The sequence below is a fragment of the Drosophila ananassae genome, chromosome 2L, assembly GCF_017639315.1.
Source record: "Drosophila ananassae strain 14024-0371.13 chromosome 2L, ASM1763931v2, whole genome shotgun sequence".
NCBI classification, from domain to species: Eukaryota; Metazoa; Arthropoda; class Insecta; order Diptera; family Drosophilidae; genus Drosophila; species Drosophila ananassae.
In genome coordinates this window covers 21735417-21758185 of record NC_057927.1, presented here as the reverse complement: position 1 = coordinate 21758185, position 22769 = coordinate 21735417, and the positions used below count along the sequence as shown (strand labels likewise).

At 41.2% G+C, this 22769-nt stretch overlaps 1 protein-coding gene across 7 annotated transcripts; it reads left to right on the top strand.

Annotated features, from left to right (window-relative positions):
- The first annotated feature begins 3972 nt into the window (after positions 1-3972).
- On the top strand, positions 3973-22574 carry LOC6498955 (organic cation transporter protein). Of its 7 annotated transcripts, none has more exons than XM_014910359.3 (8): positions 9003-9176; positions 9802-10149; positions 17196-17611; positions 17779-18025; positions 18608-18875; positions 19094-19385; positions 20424-20750; positions 20809-22574. In XM_014910359.3, the coding sequence occupies exons 3-8, from the start codon at positions 17210-17212 to the stop codon at positions 20977-20979; spliced, it is 1707 nt and encodes a 568-aa protein (XP_014765845.1). In that variant the 5' UTR covers positions 9003-9176; positions 9802-10149; positions 17196-17209; the 3' UTR covers positions 20980-22574. The 7 variants fall into 7 exon arrangements, with proteins under 7 accessions (XP_001955611.1, XP_014765845.1, XP_014765844.1 ...); XM_014910358.3 differs by having other exon boundaries at positions 9003-9217; XM_014910362.3 differs by having other exon boundaries at positions 9003-9217; positions 9727-10149.
- Positions 22575-22769: the final 195 nt, after the last annotated feature.

The following is a 22769-nucleotide window of genomic DNA, read 5'->3' as shown; positions in this document are numbered from 1 at the left end:
ATGAAATTGGTTGCCCTTCTTCTGAGCAGTAGTTTGGTTAATTATGGTAATCGATTGGACGGGTTTCCGGAAGTTGTTAGAAGAAAATTATGAGAAAGTAATTTTATACTTTTAGTAGCTGCTATTTAATACATTTATTATTCATAAGAAACTATTTTTTGACAAAATTAGGGAATACAAAATTATAAAACTAAAGTTAAACAAGACTAAAACTTAATGACCTTTTTTATTATTTTATTTAATATTTTTGACTGTAGTGCTCTTTTGGGTCTCTATAACTGAACACCCTACTTCTACTTTGGCCACTCCTCTCATCAGCCACAGTCTGGCCTTTGTGCTTCCTTCACCTGTTTCTGACATTTTGCCATTATACTTCGCTCAGCAGGCCGCCGCCATGTTTGTACCCACATTTGTGATGGGGGAGGTCACCAAGTATAAAGGAAACCGAAGAGGGGAGTCAGGACATATCCTCCCCCAGATAAACCAACGACTACCCCTTGAAGCAAAACCCTTTACCCCTAAATAGATTCCTTACTGCCATATGGACTACCAGGACTTTAACGAAAGTTTGGCAGTCAAGAAGTCTGTCGGTAATCGGAGTCCAATATAGGGGCCTTGGAACCTGTTGATATGACTCGAGACCCGAGCTAGATTCCCACGGGATCTGGGAATCAGAATCAGGACAATTAGATCCACAACAGATAGAGCCGACCGCTACATTTTACGGATCATTTAACTTAACCAGAACCAGAACCAGAACGAGAATCAGGACTCTGATAGACAAACGGGATCAGGAACCACTCGAAGCCGCAGTCTCTGTCAACAGACGTCACGGGGCAATTGTTGAAATTGAATTATGTTTATTTGATGTTTTGGTTTGCACTCAAATTAGCTACGTCAGCTTTCGAACCAACTACAGTTCGGCCCGCCCAGCCAGGCGACCCGGGTCACGTGCCCTAACCCCGAGGCGCGAAAATCCGGAGCAGTCCGATCCGGCGAACAAAGGACTGGCAATATGTCAGGGCGGATGCGCAAACCTTTTCATTACCAGACAAATTTGTGTGTCGCACGCGTCGGCGCACACTTCGAACCCTTCGGACACCCCTCGCACCCAGAACTCTCCGGTCTGATGACAGTAATCAGGTTTGATGGAGGGTAAGTGGCCGAATCCGAGGCGGAACCCAGGTCCAAACCGATTGAGCGGCAGATAGGGATGTGGTGCCGGGCACAAAGCTGACATCCTTAAGTGAAATCTTGTTACAAACCAATGTAAACACGATTGTTAATTTAACTTTTGGAATTGCCGGAGGAAAACCGCCCTATGGACTGGTACTTCCTCCACGGATGAAGCTGTGTGTGGTGCAGTGAGCCGGAGTTGTCATCGCACCACAATTAAATTATCGCATTTCAAACGAGTGCACTGCTGAAGGTGAATACCGCCGACTGTGGGAAAACCAAAAATAAATACAATGAATATCCTAAACCCATTTGATTTGCATATTTGAATGAAAAAGACTTGAAGCTTAATCCTCAAGGAGCTTGGTAATTTAGGGCTAGGGTTAATAGTTAAGTTCTAATAGTTAATTGAGTTGGAACTTTTATGGGAATTCCCTAGAAAAACAATAAAAATTTTAGAAGTTAAAAACTTTAATATTCAATGTAATATATCAGCTTTTTTTCAAGGACTTCTCCAAATCACAATTTCCTAATTGAAAAGCGTCACCAACTAAATTAAAATCTAATCCAACTTTGCACTTTTTTATAAAGAAACTTAATTTTATTTTGATTATCAAAGAGATTAAAAGAATTGGTTTAAACTATCATGGTTATCTTGGCCACCTGTTCACATAAGATCAAAGTACGCTTCTAATCAAAAAGTTATCTTTTAAAGCCAAGAATATCTATCTAAAGTTTTAAAAATACTTCTAACCCCTCTACTACTTCTGTGATTTTACGATGCGATAATTGAATCAAACAGTTCCCACACACATAATAAACACTGAGAAAACAGATTGAAAGTGTCAAGGAGTTTACGGCCCAGCCATCAACCGCAGGCTACCCCTGACAGGATATTTTCTGACAGGAAACGGACGAAGGACCTATGTCTGGTACATATCGATTAGCGTTTTGCATCCAAACCAGAGCAAATCCATTCCACGGCACACGACCCAAGTACCAAACACTTTTCCGCCAGGATAATCCCACCCCACCCTGCCGGATAACATCCCCCTGCCATCGACCGCAATTCGCTGTGGCTGCTTGAAACTGCCTCGGAGCAATTGTCTGCGAAATTGTTTGTTTATTTTGATGTTGCCTAATGCGCGGTAAGTCTCCGCCATTTGATGCGCTACGATTCGCCGTGGTCGAGAGTCCTGGGAAAAGCAAACATCCTTGGCGCCAGCGCCCGAGGTGAGTTTTCGCTTCGAAGGGAAGCTTTTCCATAAGCTTAGTTGGAAAACATAAGCTGGTGGGAAAATTGTCTAATGAGATTATGATACGGAGGATATTTTGGAGCTTTGTTGTAAGGACATTTTCTGGGGGACTTAAATTTTATAAATTAACTTAGATTCTTTATTTATTTTTCACTAAAATTTTTTTTCTAATCCTTACAGTTAATACATAAATATGGAAAAAATAATAAAACAAGAAATTAAATTATTAGAAATTTGTATAATATTTTATAGTTATTCCCTGAAGTCTTCTATTTATAAAGGATTTTTTGGAGGTACGCCGTTTAAGAGCTTTGTTTTTTTGAGCTTTGGATCTTTCTAAGGGGATTTTCCATCATAATTGTTTAATTTATTTAAATTAATGAATAAGCTTAAAGTTTTTTTGTTAATTCTTTTGCTAAACAAACATAAAATTAATTTATTTTGTGGCTATAAATAATATAAGCCTTTAATTACGCAAATCCCAATATTAATGTACAAATAAGGAAGAAATAAATTCCCAATAATTCAAAACCCCAATTGTCATTAATATTTTAATTTGAATTATAATAATTTATGGGAGATAAGGTATTCCCCAAAGTCAAGGAATCAAGTGGACTTTTTGGCAAACCTTTTCACGCTTCCCTCGAATTTGCATATCACTCGATAAAAGTCTGTCAACGGGCAATCATTCAGGCCAACTAATTCGAGAGGAGCATGTTGTACTATGGGTTTTTTTTCGGGGGTTCAAGCAAGTTCAGAGATTCGCCCGGGGATGACATTCAGCTGTCACCCGCGCACTTCTCGTCATTTCCCGCCGACGATGGGACGATGGGGCGATGGATGGGCAGGCAAGCGTATAGCTTTTAGTTTGGGTTTAGTGTTTAGCGATCAATGAACGTGTAAATACATTTTAATGAGCGCAAAATGAGCGGGCTGGCTGCTGCTGTTCTTTGTGGTGTTAATTGTAAAACAAAACCAAAACAAATAAGTGATACAAAAAACGGTTAAATAAATGTACACATTCTGGGAAAAGTTCGAAGCTTGAATACTCTTTAATTTATAAATTACACTCACTATAAATAAACTATCTCACTATAAACCAATTTTTTTTAGATCTATAAAGCAGATAGAATATCAGTATTATATTTACAAGCTATGGAACTGTTTAAGGATATGTTGTACATTATAATATAATACTCATAAGAAAATAATAAACTTAGAATATCATTAATAACATAATCTTTATTATTATTCTATATTATTATATTATAGAGATTAAAACATAAAATCTCTATTGTTTTTATATGATTTTGTAACCCCATATATATCTTTATAAACTAAAAAATATTCATAGCCAATTATTATTTACCGATTAAACACTTAATCAATCCCATCATACCCTCTGCTTCGACAAAAAATTGGCGCTGAGAATCGTAAATTTTGGTTGCCGCTGCCGAAGGCGACAAGCCAGTCGCTTGTGGCTCCGGAGCTCCGGGGCTCTGACCAGACCCACTCGCTGGGTCGGTTAGTTAGCCACTGTCCGCTGCTCAGATCGCACGTCTCGCCCAAGAAGCTACCGTTTCGCTACCGAGAGTTCCGGAGATCTCATAACTATAGTGTGCTAGAGGGTCAAGCTCATCCCGGTTTTATCGGGGCACCCATTGAACCCACTGCTCGGGGAATTATTGGAGAGTAATGCCAGCGAATGCCAGCACGTCTGGCCAATTTCGGGCAATTGGAACGTGATTTATGTGGGGCAGCGGTTCCGATTCCGATTCAGAGTTCGAGTTCCGCGAGTCCGAGTGGGTCCCTAACGCGAATTTCGCAGGGTCACAGTGTCGCAGAGTCGCAGTTCCCGAACGGAACCCCGCCATTGCCGGGTTGATAAGCGCCGCGAGTGATAAGCGCCCGGAGCCCGAAGAGGCGCCAAGTCATAAATTAAATCGAAGGAGAAGCGTCCACTGAATTAGAAATAGAAATCGCAATCTGCAAACGCAAACGACGCTCCGCATATCACAATAATTAGTATATAATCATTAATCAAAGCCAATAATAAAAGTATAAACAGAGTGCCGAAAAAAATAATAGAAATGTCAAAGCGTGCAAGCTTAACCCATGACAGCCCGGCCCTGGAATTGGAGCTGCCGCTGCTGGCGCCCCAGGAGCGGAGTCAGCGGCGCAGGAGCGGCAGCGGGACAAGTGAGTAGCAAGTGCCTCTCCCCACTGGGCCATTAAACCAGTTAACTTGGTCAAAACAAGCTAACTGGCACACCACACAGCCATACTTGGCCATAAATCAGTGACACTTGCACATTGCAGTGGAGCCGGCGGAGTTTGGGGTTAAGGGGGCTGAAAATGCTACGGACTTTGAATAGCGAGTTCCCCAAGCGAACGTGAATGCGAATTATTTGTATGCCATTTAATTTATTGAAATCGTGTAGCGCCAACCTAAGCTAATTAGAATATTTCCAGTATTAAAATGAGCCAAAGCCAAGCATAACAGAACTCTCGCCTGAAATCGAAACTGAAAGCCAGGGCACTTGATTTAGACAGGAGTCGAGCCCCTCCCTTGTCGGAGGAATATGTCACCCCTTTCGGCTATTTATTTAACCCCTTTTTCTCCCCGTTGACTTGCTTCATTGATAAAACCTCGGTGTCACTTTGTTTCCCACTCAATAGCTAATTATTTCTGTCGTTGGTGAATTAAAAATAAACCCAGAACAATTTGCATTTTATTTGCCTAACCACAACAAAAAACAACAACTATTACAACAACTTTGTTTATTGTACTATAATTGTAAAATGATTAGGGTGGCATTTTTTATAGCACGCTTTTGAGACAAAAATCGCATGCGACAAGTATTGTTGTTTACTTCCGAGCTGTGAATGAAAGTGCGATAAGGGTGGGAAATTCTTTATCAGAAAGGGGGTTTGGGCTAAAAATATATCACATTTAATAATATTTTGAAATGGTTTCATCTAAAAATAATAAAATTAAATTCCAAATCCCACATCAGTCTCATTCTTTTAAGATATTTTTAAATCTATTTATGATTAGCGCCAAATTGTATTTTATTCACCAATTTATCTAAATATATTCATTGAAATGTTCTATGATGATGACAAACTGATGACAAATTTATTATTTTCGACAGCCACCTTTCATCAAAGAATGTCATAAATTTAATCTCACAAATAGAATGGGGCACTTCCGCAAGGGTTTCGGGGGAAATCAACAGGATGAATGAGTAATCTTCCGTTCATGAGTAATCAAATTGGTCTGCTTTTTGGCATTTATATTTTTTAATCAACATGGGTGTAAGAAATTCAAGACGGCAAACAGATATCTCTAGTTTTGCCAAATATTTAAACTAATACATAAGCTTTCAGTTTAATTCCACAATTATCACCATTTATGGCGCCTAATTAGCAACTGTATTGCGAAGAAACAAACGAATCGTATTGTTATCTTTGTTGGGGCAGCTCCGATGGCAACTTTGTCTTGAGTCGTTTTATTTAAAGAAAATAAATAATACATTTTTGGCGTAATGAGACAAACTAACAATAAACAAGCGGCAGACCCCAATGGCCCGCAGTCATAAATCAATCATAAACGAGGAACAGTCTCTAGCCGAATTTTGTCCACAATTATTCTTGACTTGGCAGTGGGTTGGGGACTGGGGGATCCCTCTATCAATATTATAATCATAACACCATGCACAACAACAATGGGAAACAGTCAATTGCCATTAAGCAATCATCGTAGCCAACTAACCGCCCCGAAATAAATAAGCAAAGCAAAACAAAAGGCCCAGCAATATACACTAGTCGGCATATATATTTTGACATAGCGATGCTTCATTTTCTTTTTCAATTATTTCTTTATTTAAAGGAAAACAATTATTGATTTAATTTCAAATAGATATTAGTAATGTTTTATTACCAAAATAACAGTTTTAGGTTTTTTATAAATGTATTTTGTATTTATTTTTTAATTTAAACTAAAATAAACTAAATTCGATAGGTGGCATAAGTATTTTGACATAGCTTTGTTTCACAATTAAATATAACAGAGTGCAACAGTGATTCTGAACCTTTATAGTGAAATAGTAGGAATTGTTTAACTGTTCGAGTATTACACAAAACCGTGTATAAAAAATTGTTTAACACCCTAAAAATCTTGATTTATTTTAACAAAACCAGTTTTCGGGACTTTTTTGCGCTTAAAAATTCCTAAACTCGTTTTTTTAAACCGATTTCAAAATTGCCAATGTTTTTCAATAGTTAAAGGTTGTAACTTTTGAAAAAAAAATATATCTTCGATTTTTTTAGGCAAAAAGGACAAAATTTTTACACCTGAAACTGAAATTTTCGCCTTTTGATCGTGTTTTTCGGATTTTGACGCCAATTTTTCGGTACAACTTACACAATTTCTGTCATGAATGCCACATATCAATGTTGTCTCATTAATACTGAATAAAAAGAGACAAATTTCATTAAAAAACTATGAAAATTGTTGAAGTTATAACGGTTATTCCAAAAAAAGTCTATTCAACATTGCGAGCGCACCGGAGTAACAGTAGGAATATGCTCTTATTCTTATAGTGCTCGCAATGTTGAATTGACTTTTTTTGGAATAACCGTTATAACTTCAACAATTTTCATAGTTTTTTAATGAAATTTGTCTCTTTTTATTCAGTATTAATGAGACAACATTGATATGTGGCATTCATGACAGAAATTGTGTAAGTTGTACCGAAAAATTGGCGTCAAAATCCGAAAAACACGATCAAAAGGCGAAAATTTCAGTTTCAGGTGTAAAAATTTTGTCCTTTTTGCCTAAAAAAATCGAAGATATATTTTTTTTTCAAAAGTTACAACCTTTAACTATTGAAAAACATCGGCAATTTTGAAATCGGTTTAAAAAAACGAGTTTAGGAATTTTTAAGCGCAAAAAAGTCCCGAAAACTGGTTTTGTTAAAATAAATCAAGATTTTTAGGGTGTTAAACAATTTTTTATACACGGTTTTGTGTAATACTCGAACAGTTAAACAATTCCTACTATTTCACTATAAAGGTTCAGAATCACTGTTGCACTCTGTTATATTTAATTGTGAAACAAAGCTATGTCAAAATACTTATGCCACCTATCGAATTTAGTTTATTTTAGTTTAAATTAAAAAATAAATACAAAATACATTTATAAAAAACCTAAAACTGTTATTTTGGTAATAAAACATTACTAATATCTATTTGAAATTAAATCAATAATTGTTTTCCTTTAAATAAAGAAATAATTGAAAAAGAAAATGAAGCATCGCTATGTCAAAATATATATGCCGACTAGTGTAGATGTGTCACAAAATTGTCAGAATTGTATTTGATGTGATCTATCAGGCAAATTGTTGTCGGCCACCGACGGACAGTGACATTAGGGCGGACTGGGTGTTGACTGCCTCTGTTAACGATTCGGCACGCTCCGGGGATCCACCGTCTCTCAATCTGATCACTCCTCCGATCTCCCACATCGCGGGCTTTTGGCTATTCAATTGATTTATATGGTGACACTCGCGATGAGAATGCAAATTGACAACTAAATGCATCCTTTGCTTTTGTTTTTACCGACACTTGAATGCTCTTTAACAGGGAGTCAAGATAATTTAGATTTATGAGATTAGTCAAGATTAGGACAATGTATATTCTTACAATTAGATTAAATTTTATGGTTAGCAGTCGCTTTTATGCTTATAGACAGAGTTAATTTATCTGTCGGAATATCATATAATACTTTAAGGGAAAGGAATCCTCCTCTGTAAGAGGAATTAGGACTAATAGTTCTGATATTTCAAAAAGCACAAAATATCATTATTTTCTTCTAAGCAGTCAGTTCTAACTTTCTTATTAAGTGTTTTCTGAACAAATACCTTAAACGACGTAAACTGTATTAATCACTCATACGCAGTGTTGGCCTACTTTTGAGGTACACAATTTTTTCTTATTTTACGGAACTTTTAACTGACTATATTATTTTTAAATCTATTTAAGCAAGAATTGAAGACTTTTAAAATGAAATGTAGGATAATGCATTGTTCAAATAGTTTTTAATTGATTTTATGTTAAAGTAATAATTTGAATCATCAAATTGTCGATTAATTGTGCTTTGTAAAGTGCCTCAAATTGTTGCACAAACTCTCCGTTGGGGGCAGTGTATTGCAGCAATGCCGGCGATTAAATAACAACAGCAACAGTTTTGCGCGCCACGCGAGGCGTGTATTTAAGAGACGCCCAGAGCCGACGGGCCGCTAAGAGAACGGCTCGGCAGGTGAAAGAGAACGCGCATCAGGTGCAGCGGCAGAATCAAAATCAAAGCCAGAAGCAACAACACACGACGTCGCGGCGTCGGCAAAGAATGGTCCAAACTAGCAGCTGGCGAGCATCGTGTCCCCACAGACGCCGACGCTGGCATCGACGCTGTCGTCGACGCTTGGGGGGTGGAGGACTGTGGGCTGTGGGCTGTGGGCTGTGGGCCGAGGGGCAAGGGGCGTGGGGACAAGGTTATAAAAGTTCTTCGCTTTGGAGACGAGCGCTCAGTTGCTCTTGGTCAGTCGTTGTGTGATGAACTTGAACGCGCAACAGCCTCCGCCCCCGTTCGGATATCGAGTCCCAAACTGATGGTCTTCATCTTCATCTTCGCCTAGGAAATAGTGCGAATCAAGAGCAGGAAGAGTTCTTTTCGGATTCGCGGTACGCGGTTCGAGATACGAGATACGAGATACGCGGTGTGGGTGCGTGAGTGCGCATAGTATAAAATTAAATAAATGAAACAACAGAAACGGCAACAGAAACAAATGCGAGTGGCAACAATGATGCTATATATACTGAGAACCGAGATGTGATAATATATAGACGCTGGGACTCATGATTCCGCCTAAAGACAACCAGCCAGACATTGTTTGGACAACCCATAAATAATGAGAGCGGCCAAAGGCGGCCCACACAGCGCCACATACTCTGAAATTTCATAATTTTTCTCTATTATTATGATTATTATTACTATTATTATTCTGGTGATTGTTTTTATTTGATTTTTTTTATTAATGAACGATCTAGTAGCTACTTCTGTGTTGTCCACTCGTGTTTGTTGCAAGTTGTGATGCCAGCTTAGCGGAAAAGGCGGGCAATTATTTTTGTTTCGTTGCGTACCACGCTGCGTATGAGCGATGGCCACTGAACTGCATCTGAATCACCCTTTTCTGACCACGTGTCGTATACTTAATACGTATATAATTTCTAGAGACGCTCGTAAAATCAGACAACAGCAAAAACAAACAGAATAAAAGAGAAACTGATGTCTGATTTTATATGTCAGTTTCCGTTTAGTGCGCTTCAGCCCATAAATTTATCCCGAAACGTATAAAGCAAAAAGAAAACGCAGGCAGTGCCGAGGCGACAAACGTGCGACGGATTTCCGCGCCAAGACATCATCAAAACAAAGCTCCCAGCTCCCATCGCCCAGCACACATTGGAAGGAACAGGAAGCGGACTAGGAAGTCGCCATCAGCTATCAGCCTGTAGCAGCCAATTGTGCAGCAGGACGCGTGCTGCAGGATTGCCTGCGTTTGTGTCGCCACGAAAAGCAAAAGCAACAATAACAGAAAAAGCAGAAGCAGCATCAGCAGCATCAGCACAGTAGCAACTTGCTTTGTATATCCATAAGGTAAGCTCATTACGGACACGGGCTGCCTGGCGATGTTGACAACGAAACATGACTTATAACTACACGAAAAGAAATTGTAGAAAAAATGGGGGTATAATTTAAATTAAACTATGTGCTTTACAAGCTTATTAAGTTATAATTAAATGTGAAAGGCATGAGTTTTTGTAATAAATAAGTTTAAAATTAATAAAAGTATAATAATTAGATAAATCTTACTAAGCAAGTTGTAATAATTTTCTCTTAAAACAACTACTTAAGAATAAACCATAGAATAGCTATGAATATTATGAAAAGAACTTTATTTTTCGGTGCAAGGATTGCGCTTGTGTGGGGGTGTGCGTGTCGTAGTCCTGCCATTTTTGCTTGCGGACGTGCCGCCAGCGACTTTTGCTTGGCTCTCCTTTGTTTGTTTATTTGTGCGCCTTTTTTTTGTCAGTTTTTTTTCGCTTTTTTTTATTTTTGCCGCCCAAGTCTATTTGTTTGGCTCTTGCAACAACAACAAGTAGTGGCAGGATAACAACAATGAGGATAACAACAATGACAACGACAATGACTTTATCCTGACAGATTGTTGAAGCCCAAAGCCTTAGGACCTACGGCAGCAACTGGGTGGCCCACTCAATGTGCCTGAATTTGCTTCTCGGATTTGCCAGTAAATGGCATAAACGTTGGGAATGTTCTTTAAGATTATCCCATATATAGTCTTACTAAATATTTAATAGTAAAAATTTATCCCATACTTTAAATGGCTTAATTTAAAGAGTCACTTGGGCATTAAAGTCCTTGCTGACAGAATCGAACTGGCAACTGATGAAAATGAAATCGAAAACTCCACATGGCTGAACCCAAGACTCATAAACCAGCAGCGAACATATTGAGAAGCTCATGAGCTCATTTGAATGGGCATGGGAATCCTGACAATGCAAGCAAAAGATTTACGGACGAAGGACTTCGGGGCCGGGGGCAGCAAACAAACAAACATAGCTGGCAATCACCTGGCGCCGGTTGTGCTCCCCCTTTAACCTCTGGGTAGCGTATTTCCTGAAGCATCGACGACTCTTCGGCATAAGGTTATGCTAATGGCGAATGCTTTGACTCCCGAGCTGCCACTGATTGGAAGCGTATAAAAGTAGCAAATCAGTGCTCACTTTGAAATGGAAATTCTAATCAAAAAGGGCGGTCTGGCTTCGAGAGGGGCTAAGTAAGAGAAGTCGAGGGGATTTATGCTGCTTAGCTGGCTAAATTTGAAATTGCCAAACGATTTGCTATTCGATTAACAGGACACAAGCTCCAAGGAAGGCAAGGGACGTCCATCAGCAGCCACTGACAAGTCAGAATGGAAATACGAGTAGATTTGTGAATTCATGTCGACAACAATGGATCAACAGCAGCAGCAGCCACTCAAACATTCATGCAGATTTACATTAAGGATAAAACTAAATAGAAAGCTAACCCAAATCTTGGTTATGGGATATACAAATACCCTACTTGTATTAGGGTTAATATTATTAAACAGTTAGGGGTTTAAAAGTTAAAAATATTCCATAAATAGTTCATAACTAGTTGCTTGTTTTTCCGTCCAATTAAATTGAGAAACTATTAAATTTGTATAAAGTACCCATATACCTTTTGTGAGCGCCATTTCGCCCCATGGCAGATGACCTATATTCTTTTGTATTCAGCTACAACATTGGTCCGATTCCGGCTGCTAGTCCGCCGCCTGTATCCTTTGCATCTCTCTGACTTTGTTTACAAAACTCAACTGAACTGAACTGAACTGGACTGGACTGAGCTGGACGGAGAACATCATCGAAACAGCAGCTGCAGCTCCAAGCGACAAACGGAAGGATGTCAGTAAGGACCCTTTAAATGTGAACGAGAGCGAAGCGGAATTGCCATATTGCATTTGCCATTTCCAAAGTATTTCTTTCTTTTTTTTTTTTGTCAAGTAAAATATATCCTCGGGCTGATGAAATTGTTGCGATGATGGGCGGGGGCAGGTGCTCACCCACCCACATAAAGGTAGCTAAAATTTGCATAATATATTGACAAATAAACACACACGCACACCCGCATGTGAATGGAGGACCCCGCCCATTCAATCCAAGCTTAAAATGCTTTGTGGCTGCCTTTTCAATTGATTCGAATTGATTTGATCCATAAGGATGCGTGGGCGGAGAGCATTTAATGGTGAAGTGGGTACCCACTTCATTGTAATGATTTTGGCATTTGAAATTTTGTGAAAATTTGCCATTTTATGGAATCCGATCACACAAAATTGTCAAGCTGCCTCCAATTTGTGGCAATCAGAGGGGGTTTTGTGGCTTTTTGTGGATGGGCTTATGAGGTTGCCATATGTGTTCTCGCATTGATATGAAAATTGCTGACAACCGCTTTCTCCCAAAAGATGTCCTTGCCTGATTTTCCGGGAATTTATGTTACTTTTATTGCTCATTCATCGAGATACTTAATGTAATGTAGGTTGATTCTTTGGTTTAAGATAGTTCAATGATGAATATTAAATCCCTACGAGGTATCTTGGAAAACTTTCCTTTATGAAAACGGAATAAAATGTGAATTATTTGCTCGTGGCTTGTTTTCCTTTCAAATTTATTTTGCCTAAAATTAGGTTTCTCCTAACTAGACGCCTTTTGCGATTCGATTCGTGTATTTTCTTTGACTTTGTTTGGCTCTGGCATACAGCCGTAAAATTGAGAACAAATCTTGATCGTTTATTGGCTGATTTACTCGGCAATTAGTCGCATTCGCTTTCTGGCTCAACTGACCGGCAAACTGAACAGAAGGCGATAATATGGCGGGGCTTGAATCCGTGTTGTTTATGAATTCGTTTTCAAATTTGTTTACCCGTTGCCAAAATCAATTGTGTTAATAGCAAGGCGTGAAATCGTAAATTTTGGCCCAAAACAAAAGATCGATCCGAGGACGCGAAAACCCCTCTTTCTCAAGCACGTTCGTGCGCAAATCGTATGGCATCGATATGGAAAGTTAAAATTGAATTGTTTATAATGGTCATTGTGCGTGGCGGGGGCGAGAATCGAAATTAGTAATTGAATTTGAATTGCTATTATTTGCAAAGGCGACGGCAAAGGCAAAAGGCAAACGAAAACGCCGCATGAGCCAAATGAAATGCAATTTAGAAAACATTGCGCATACGCCCCGTTGGACGTTGGACATTTGCCGTTTGCTGTTACTTATCTGAAAGCGGCTGTCACACAGCTGCAATTAGTCTGACAAGTGATGAAGTGAGGCAGAAACTGAGTCGGGCCGTCATCCGGCGGGATATTATACCGCCATTTTTCAGCTCCGGCCGCCCCTTTTGGCAGAGTACTACGGCTCTCCGGCAAAGTCATCTCGCATCGCACATCACTCATCCGCACTGAGGGCACTCAGTCGGTGCAGCGGAAGCGCAGCTCGTTGCTGCGTGCAAGTGTCTCAAGATTACTATTACCCACTTGGCAGCACTCCCCGCAGCACCACCTCCTTCTCATCTATGGCGGCATGCATAATAAACAAATCAAATCCCATAAATGTGAAAATTAGCTGGCAACGTCACCGAGCCATGCTTATACAAATGCAGATTCAGATGCAGGCGTCATCATTATCATTGCACATTTTTACCCGCCCCATAACCCACTTGCCTCTCTAGCTACCACCATACCATCCACTTTTATTCATTTCTCTCCTCTGTCGCTACCGTGGCATGAAAGTGAATGCACTTTTATATGCATGACGGCTAATTACAGCGACAATTTGCGCGCCATCCTCCCAGACCGCCGTCGCCGTGCCGCCTCCGTCTGATCTCCCGAGAGCTAAACGGTTGCCTTTGTATTAAAAATATTTAGCACATTTCGGCTTTTGTGATTATGACGCTTAGGCGATTCTTCTCATTTCTGATTATTAGGCAACTGCCTGGGGAAACCCGTCCCATGATTTGTCATTATTCAGGCTAGAAATAGTGGGCTTTAAATTCTTAGAAAATATTCTATAAAGTTTAAACATAAAAAGGGATATTTAAGGAAACTTACAATTTAAATTCTGATATATAAGCTGTATCTATCCCATCTTATAATTTTGAAAATATTTGTGAGAAAAACAAAACCATCTTAAAAATTTAACGGAAACTCCGTAGACACTCTGGGTTAATTAAATTAATTATTCAATAATATTTGATGACCGGTATGAGGAATGCAAATTAGGAACAATTAGAAAGCCTTGCTCTTTCTTTCACACATTGGTGGTGAATTTTTTATGTTTGCTAGCAATTGTTGCTATTTTTTAATTAACCATCCGTGGAAGCTAAGCAAATTATTAATGGGCATTGGGAGAGAGCTCTGGCATTGACTTTTCAATTGAAACAAATCATTATTAGAGGAGCTTGTGTGGATCGTGTTCAATTGAAGCACTCTGGCGCTGGCGGAGCGTGTCAAGAGATCGCACCCACGGAGACGCATCCGCATCTAGAACCGTGTCTCCCTGGGAATTGGCAGATCTGGGCATCAAAACACTGGGGGATGGAGAATGGGGTATAATACTTTTTATGATCGTGCAAGGAATTATAATTTGTTATTTATGACTGCCATGTAAACGTAATTACCAATTGGACATGGGCCAATGCAGCTTCATTTGCATCAAGTGTGAAAATGAGTGGAGTAGTCTCTTGGGTAGTACAATGGAGTAACAGTCCCAAGAATGAATAAAATGAATAAAATAACGCTGCAATCTATATAGATCGAGGGATATTGCGTCAAAGACCAGTTCTACTTTTATGGACAAGAGTGAGTGATTGCGTCTAACATTATCTGCTTGAATAGGTTATTGTAATTAATGAATACATTAGAGTATAATTGAATTAATAGTCTGTAGAGAGTTCTTATATTAGTTTTAATAATTAAATTAATCAGTAAAAACCTTAGCCTGCACATGGAAAAAAAACACTATATCCTACCTTTCATTCCAATTTATTTTAATCCGACAACCTGAAACCCAACGATTTGTCAAATGGCTTGATCTTGCCAGCAATTATAATAACTGAGAACCGGGACAACCAGGAGCTGGACAAAGGGGCGACTGTGGGTGTGGGTGTGGCCAGGGCGACAACAGCTGCAGAATGCAATTAGCGTTATTTTCAGCGTGCCATGATATTGCACATACGCCATGTGCGCCGCGACGCGCCGCGGCGAGTTGAAGGTAAACGGCGATGCGATGCGACTACGTAGTTTATAGCATTGAAATTGAGCCGTTGAGCCCACACGACGTGGCAGCGACCTTCGCAGAAGCTTGCAACAGCTTGTGGCAAACTCCGCTGACCAAAAGCTAAGCTCAACTTTTTTTCCACCCCGCCCCACCCGAAGGGATTGTCTATAAAATTGATAATTAATTATCCTGCCAGGCAGCAGGGACCAGCACCAGCAGTCCTGGCATCTCCACGGGTGTAAAATGTGGGCTGTGCGTTCCTGCCCCCACACCTCCGGCTTTTTGCGGGCACGCTTCGCTTATTCCTGTTTACAAGTGCGTGAAAATGTGCGCTCAACTGCTTATCACGTGCGGCGTATGGCGTGAATTTTACTGCCACTGCCACTGCTGCCACATGGCTGCGGCGAGTGTGCTGCAGCCACATACCCCAAATCCCCTTCTAAATTGAATATCTCTTCCGGGGGCCTAGACACGCCCCCACACTGCCCACCCGGCACTCGGACATACGCAAATTTAACTCCCAGGCATAGATGTTGGCTTTGTTGATTGATATGAGAGACTATTTTGATTCATGGGATGTCCTGGCACATCCTAGATGATGGTCAGTCATTTAGAAAACATTTTTATTCAAGCCTTAATAGTTTTAGTTGAGAATAAACTTAAAAATTCAGAAAAATAGCCTTGGGTAGAATCAAAATCAGAGCCAGCATACATGACGTTAAATACGAATTCCCATTGAATCTCAAATCAATTGCCTTGATATTCTCCACACGTGCTACCAATTAGATTCCCTTGTTCGTTTGCTAAATTGTTTAATTTCACTTAATTATAGGTAACTGGCCAATGAAGCGAAAAGGATTAGGCATTTAAGTCGGCCAACTGAAGTTCCAGTAATCCGAAAGCAAAGCTTCAAGTGTGGAAAAGTTGGCTAGTTCGTTGCCTACTTTTGGGCATTGAAACCTTTCAGCTACTTGGGGAAACCAGTGCCCGAGTCCCAAGTCCAGTGCCCAGAGGTTCATATATAGTATTTCGAATGTGGACCCATTCGGGGCAAATCCCAGACAAAGCCAATGCGCTACAAAAGCCCCGCTGGCCACAAAAGAAAAAAGGCAGAGAAAGGATACTAAATGGAAGGGAAGCAAAAAAGTTCAACTAGCAAACTGAGCAAACGACACGAAAGTGGCAGGAGCACAGCGTCTGCCTCAGAGTCAGAGACAGCCATAGTCTCAGTCTCAGCCGCCGCCTTCGCCGCCGCCCACCCCGACGCAATTACATTAAATCTTGGCTATTATTCTTTTACTTTGTAGAGCTCGGCTCTCAGTTCTGGATGTTCAGCAAACCAACTTTTGCCTCCGGCTGCTGTAGTTAATCGCCTCCAACGTGATTGAATTCCATCGAACGCAGGTTGACCAATGACCGGACACAGGGATCCTTGAAGGGACACTCGGACGGGGCAGATTCGGGGGCGTAGTGGAGCAGTGCGGGATTTCGCCCTAATAAATGAAATAGAACCGCTTGACTTGACTTCACTGCAGTCGGACTGTTTCTGAGAGGCTTTTGGCATTGACTCCAAGTTGGTTTATGGCCAGTCACTGACCACTTAACTAATTGCTCCTTTGTGTGCTCCTGACACGAGCAATAAAATTAATTCCATTGCCCGCGGTGGTCAGCTCAATTATTTGCATGTTCCCCTTCTGCCAAGTCCTGCCAATCTGCATCTAGGATATGTTATTTTTTCTTTAAGTGATGGGGACTTTAGCATTCGAACTTTAAACTATCTCAAGGAAGAAGTTTTGAAAGAAACTAAAGCATAATTCTATATCCTTTTACAGTTCCTTTGTGCATCATGCACGACACCGGCAAACCGTCCCCTACCAACACCAAACCCACCAGCCCCACCATCCCGCCCACACAGCAGGCAGCCCGGCCTCAGTCCCCAGCAGCGGCGGCGGATCCTGCGGACGATGAGGACGAGACCGACGTAATCGGCGACCTGATGGGACACTACGGCAAATGGCAGCTGCTGATGACGGTGCTGCTGTCGCTCTTCCAGGTCCCGAACACCTTTCACATATCCTCGTCCGTCTACCAGGCGGCCAACAAGGACTTTTGGTGCCAGCGGCCGCCGCAGCTCCAGCAGATGCCGGTGGATGTGTGGAGGAATCTGAGTGGATCCACCGACAACTGCCATCGCCGGGATGGCATCGATTGGAGTCGATTGAGCAATGAAACTACTTCGCAATGGGAGGTGAGTTAAGAATATAGAAAAGTTCATATATCCTTTAAGTACATTATACTTTGAATTTCTTTAAACGCATTACATTTTAAAAGAATTTAAAAAAAAGGTAGAACAAATTTTAAAGCTTTTTTAATCCTTGTACAACGGCCAACAAATTAAATCCTTTTCACTTTCAGTTGCCGCAGGATGGAAATGGAAAGTTGGTGGCCTGCGAGAACTGGGAGTACGAGACGCACGACAATGTGGGCAACACCTGGACATCGGAGTGGGACCTGGTGTGCGACAAGGAGCACCTGAAGCAGGTGGCCGAGATGTTCTTCCTGCTGGGCGTGGCAACAGGTGGCATCATATCCGGCTATTTATCGGACAAGTTCGGACGAAAAACCATGCTCTTCATATCGGCCGTGCTACAGACCATATTCGGTGAGTGTCCTTCCTCCTCTGCACCTTTGCCTTTCCATTGCACCTCCGACTGCATAAAGGACGCTCTCAGGCATGCGAAAGTCAGAGCGACATTGGCCCTGACGGTGTCCTCCCCTGTCGACAGTGAACTTGGCCATGTCGGGGGTCAACACGAGCACATCGAGTGGTTACTGTCGGGGGTCAGGTGGCTCGCTACTGCCAGCTATGTACTGCGTATTGGGTGATGGGGTTGTGGGGTGGCTGGGTGGCCACTCGAGTTGCCGTTGTGGCTGCCTGGCTCTTGGCAGTCCTGTTGGCCTTGTTGATTAAATCTCTCACAATGTATAATTGAAATTTGCATTCAAAAGGACATTACTAATGAGGGATTGCATCTGAGGACAGGCACGTGTGCGTGTTGATTGCAATGCGGCATGGCATCCGGGGATTGCTCTGACTGAGATGAGATTGCTAGTGAAAGTCCTTAAAGCTCTTAAAGTGCTATCTTGTTGATGGGCTTTTATTTTCCGATGAAACAGAGAAAAGGGAAACTTGTTAAATAGAGATTGTTGACTATAATATCATATACTGTATCCTATTTTCCAGGTCTCTGGCTGTACATCTGTAGCTCCTTTGAGCTCTATCTTACCCTGCGTGCTCTGTTGGGCCTGGTTTCGGTATCGGTGACCTACTCGGGCCTGATCCTGGCCATCGAGTACGTCGACGGAAAGTGGCGGACCATCGCCGGAATGTACAACCTGTTTCCACTGCCAATCTCCTACATGATTATCTCGGGCCTGGCTTATCTAACGCAGGACTACCAGCGCCTGCAGCTCTGCATCGGCCTTCCCGGTATCTTCCTTTGCTTTCTCTGGTAAGTCTCTGATACATCTATAAGATAAACAAATCCCCGCACGAGTGCTCGAACATATATCACAGACTTGTGAATAAATATGAAAACAGTGCGTGGGCGTCCCCACCTCTCACTATAAACAGAGCGAACATGAAAAATGATGCCAAAGCGGCACATGTTCTATACGCTATATAATTTTGTTTGGGTGCGATTTTAAATTGGTGCTCCGTATCCGGCAGGTTTGTGGTGCCGGAATCTCCACGCTGGCTTCTCGTCAAGGGCCGGATCGATGAGGTGCGGCGGATAATTGAGGCGGCCGCCAAATTCAATGGCCGGCAGCTGCCCGCCGACTACCAACTGACGCCGCCGACGCAGGAGAGCAGCTCCCAGGACTTCACCTACCTGTTCCGCTCCAGCTACCTGAGGCGCATCTCCATCTGTTTCCTCTGCATCTGGTTCACCATGAATCTAGTCTACTACGGCATTATCCTCAACATGAGCTCCTTCGGCGGCAATGTCTACTTGAATTCGGTGAGTTTGTTGGCTGATTGGTCGACATTAAGTATACGCCACCGAAGACCACTTAGGTGGTTGGGGGATTTCATCGGCAATCATGTCAGTACATAGGATCAATCACGGCATTTAGCGAGTGTCAAGTCCGGGTGTCCGCCTAATTGGATTTGTCAGCCATTCCATTTCGGCGGCCGATGACTGAAGATTGTCTGTGCCATGTCGAGTGTTTCTCGACCGCTCATCTGCTGGATCCGCCGCTGTTAAAATGTGTTTGCAATCGAATTATGATGTTGCTTGCCCCCACACTTTATAATAGATAAAGAAAGCCTGCCATCTCGGCCCCTCTGGTTTGGCTTTTGGCCAGCAGAATGTTGGCCGGGCAGTGCTGGCGGGCCTTGGATTAGCGGCCAACTAAATAAACAATATGGAAAACATGTTTGGCATTTGTACGGGTTTTGATTGTTTTAAAGTGTCAGAACGCTTAATGGGGTCTGCTCCCATTTCATGGGATTTTAGTACAAGCGTACTTTAATAGCTGTGTGGCATATTTATGCTAAAAAGCTAGATAAAGTGATTAAGAATTCTTTATATTAACTTACTTGATTGTATTTGATGGGATCTGAGAGAGTAGGTATGGAATTAAACATAAAACAACGAGTTGATATATGATACCCGGTACTCCGGTAATGTATTTCTTTTGAATTTTAGTTAAAGTATTAACTTAAGATGAGTTTAACACAACCTACTTGATATCAAACGGCAGGAATTAGGTAAGACTTGATAAGCCTACAGTAGATATCTGTTATATTAGCTGGTATTACTATATCTATTACTGAAAATTAAAGTATAGTACTCTCACTTTCCCGCCAATGGCTCATCTCTGACCAAAAAACGACAATGGGCAGACCAGGCAGCTTCTTTAGCTAATTTATTGCATAATTTATTTTGACAACGCCGTGGCGCACCTTTGATGCCGCCCGATTTAATGCGCCCCGCCGACAGCTGACATCTTGGTCAACCCCCTCTGATCCCACTTGTTCTCTTGTTCCTCTGCAGGCGCTAGCTGGCCTAGTCGAAATACCCGCCATCGCCCTGGCCATGTACATCATCACCAAAGTGGGCAAGAAGTGGCTCTTCTGCGCCACTTTGATCTGTGCCGGCGTCGCCTGCTGCTGCGCGGCGATCACCGAGGGAAGGGCGGACCTGCTCTGGCTGAAGATCACATTCCTGATGATGGGCAAGTTCACCATCAGTGCGGGCAACACCATCATGCCGGTGTACACGGCGGAGCTCTATCCGACGCCCATTCGCAATGTGGGTGTGGGTGCTTGCAACGTGGCCGCCGGACTGGCTCTTATCCTTACACCTTACCTTTCGCTGCTGGTGAGGATCTCTAAATGGATTTAAATAAGAAGTAACTATAATGTTTTTGAATTTCCAGAACAAGATTGAGGACCACTTGCTGATGACCCTGCTGACCGCCTGGAGCATCTTTGGCGGCGTTGTGGTGCTCTTCCTGCCCGAGACCGCCGTGCGTTCAAAGGCCAGCAACTCGACCCCGGGTCAGGGGTCAGCTCCCCATCCGAATGCCAGTGCTGCCAAGCAGGTGTAATGACCGCTGCTGCTGATCCCTTGAACTCCCCAAAATAAACAAAATATTTTGGCTGGTCCAAAGTATGCCGATGTGAAGTCGTAGAACCGCTGCCTCTGCTCCACCCTTGACCCTTAACCCTTAACCATTCAACCTGCCACGCCCCTCCGACATATCCACCACCTGAAGCCACCTGAAAACTAACGGTAATCGATGGGCACAATGTCCCAGATTAATGCCAATTCGCTAGAGAATGTCACATGTCAGGCAGGACCTTTTTTGCGTAGCACGTAGTGAGTATGTATCTTAACAATTAACTAACAAAAATGGCTTGTAGCTTATGTCGTAGTCTAAGTACTGAAAATGAAAACACACGCAACACACACTAACCTCCACACACCCTAATCCTTCGGTTCTCATCGAAGTTCAAGGATATTTATGAATACTACCGAGTGGAGTAAACTGTTATTTATTATTTTGTGAATCGGAAGATCTTTTAATTACAATCCAATTTATTTTATTTTCGTAATTATTTTAATGAGATCTATTTGGGCAATTTTATTGTTTTCGGCAAATAAATTGTCGAATTGTCTTGTTACAAAGAATTGTTAGATACTTTGGCCGCTTTTATTAAATGCAAGAAAGAGTTAAAAATTTAAAGAATTGCACCCCGAATAGAGAGCTATACTCTCGGAGACCCAAAACACAAACAGACCGAACAAAAATACAAATTATAATCTTGTCAATAAGTCTTGTCAATATCTCAGCGTACACACATAATCTCGTCGTTGTCGTTGTCGTCTTCTTGTTGTCTATTAATAAATGTTTTCCAATTACGAGATCCATAAGAAGCAAATATATGGTATGAAGCAAAACTCTTCCAGACTCAGATTTAGATGCAGCCGGTTGAAAATTGTAATCTCTAGTAATCGTAGTCAATTAATCCTTAGTCTCCCCGTACTGTATGCTTATATACAACATGAGATCAGTCACTAAGAATCGGTCAATTATGGATTTGATTTGTATATACATATGTATGGCATGAAGGAAACCAGAGTTTTATCGCTTAGAGTCATCAGAGTCAAAGGATACTATAAATATATATAATTATATATGTATATGAAATGAACAAGATAAATTTCCAATATAATGCATTTAACAATGTATACAATTATGTGTATATGGATATGTGTGCGTTTGTATATGTATTGTAGTAAAAAATAATAATAACAATCAAATTAGAAACACACAAAACTGTTGAATTACTTGTTGTACTTACCAGCCTTAATTGTTTTTTGTCCCCATTTGTATTTTGTATTATTTGTCATAATTTTATTTCGCCTATTTTATGTTATATATAATATTTAACTTCCGTTGCCCACTGTACTTACCTGTTAAGATCAGATCAGCTTCGTTACGTATTCGTTAATGATTAAGAGATTTTTTAGGCTTCAAAATAAATGTAATGCCCGAATCTAAAGTGAAATTATTTGTTAAGTTGGACTAGAGATCACTGGAAATATATATTTGAGTAAGTTTACGAAAATTGTTGTAAATCAAAATTACCAAAGCAAATGCAATTATAGTGTCAAAATAAAATATATAAATAAATAAAAGACTTCCGTTTTCGAATTTTTTTTTGGCGCCAAAGGGAAGTAACTCATTCAAGTGGAGAAAAAGCTCTGTGGGGACTACGGCAAGCGGAGCGATCATGGGGTAGTCTGGGCATTGAAGCTTTTCTGCCGATCTGGTAATACCTAAGAAGATATATATTTAGTAGCTTTCGCTCTTTTGCAGAGCTGCAGGTGCCT

Excerpts from the sequence above, each read along its gene's own strand:
- LOC6498955 (XM_001955575.4), top strand. The coding sequence starts at position 4,523 with ATGTCAAAGCGTGCAAGCTTAACCCATGACAGCCCGGCCCTGGAATTG. Across the intron at positions 17,612-17,778 it reads AAACTACTTCGCAATGGGAG|TTGCCGCAGGATGGAAATGG; the intron begins GTGAGTTAAGAA and ends TTTCACTTTCAG. Across the intron at positions 20,751-20,808 it reads CACCTTACCTTTCGCTGCTG|AACAAGATTGAGGACCACTT; the intron begins GTGAGGATCTCT and ends TTGAATTTCCAG.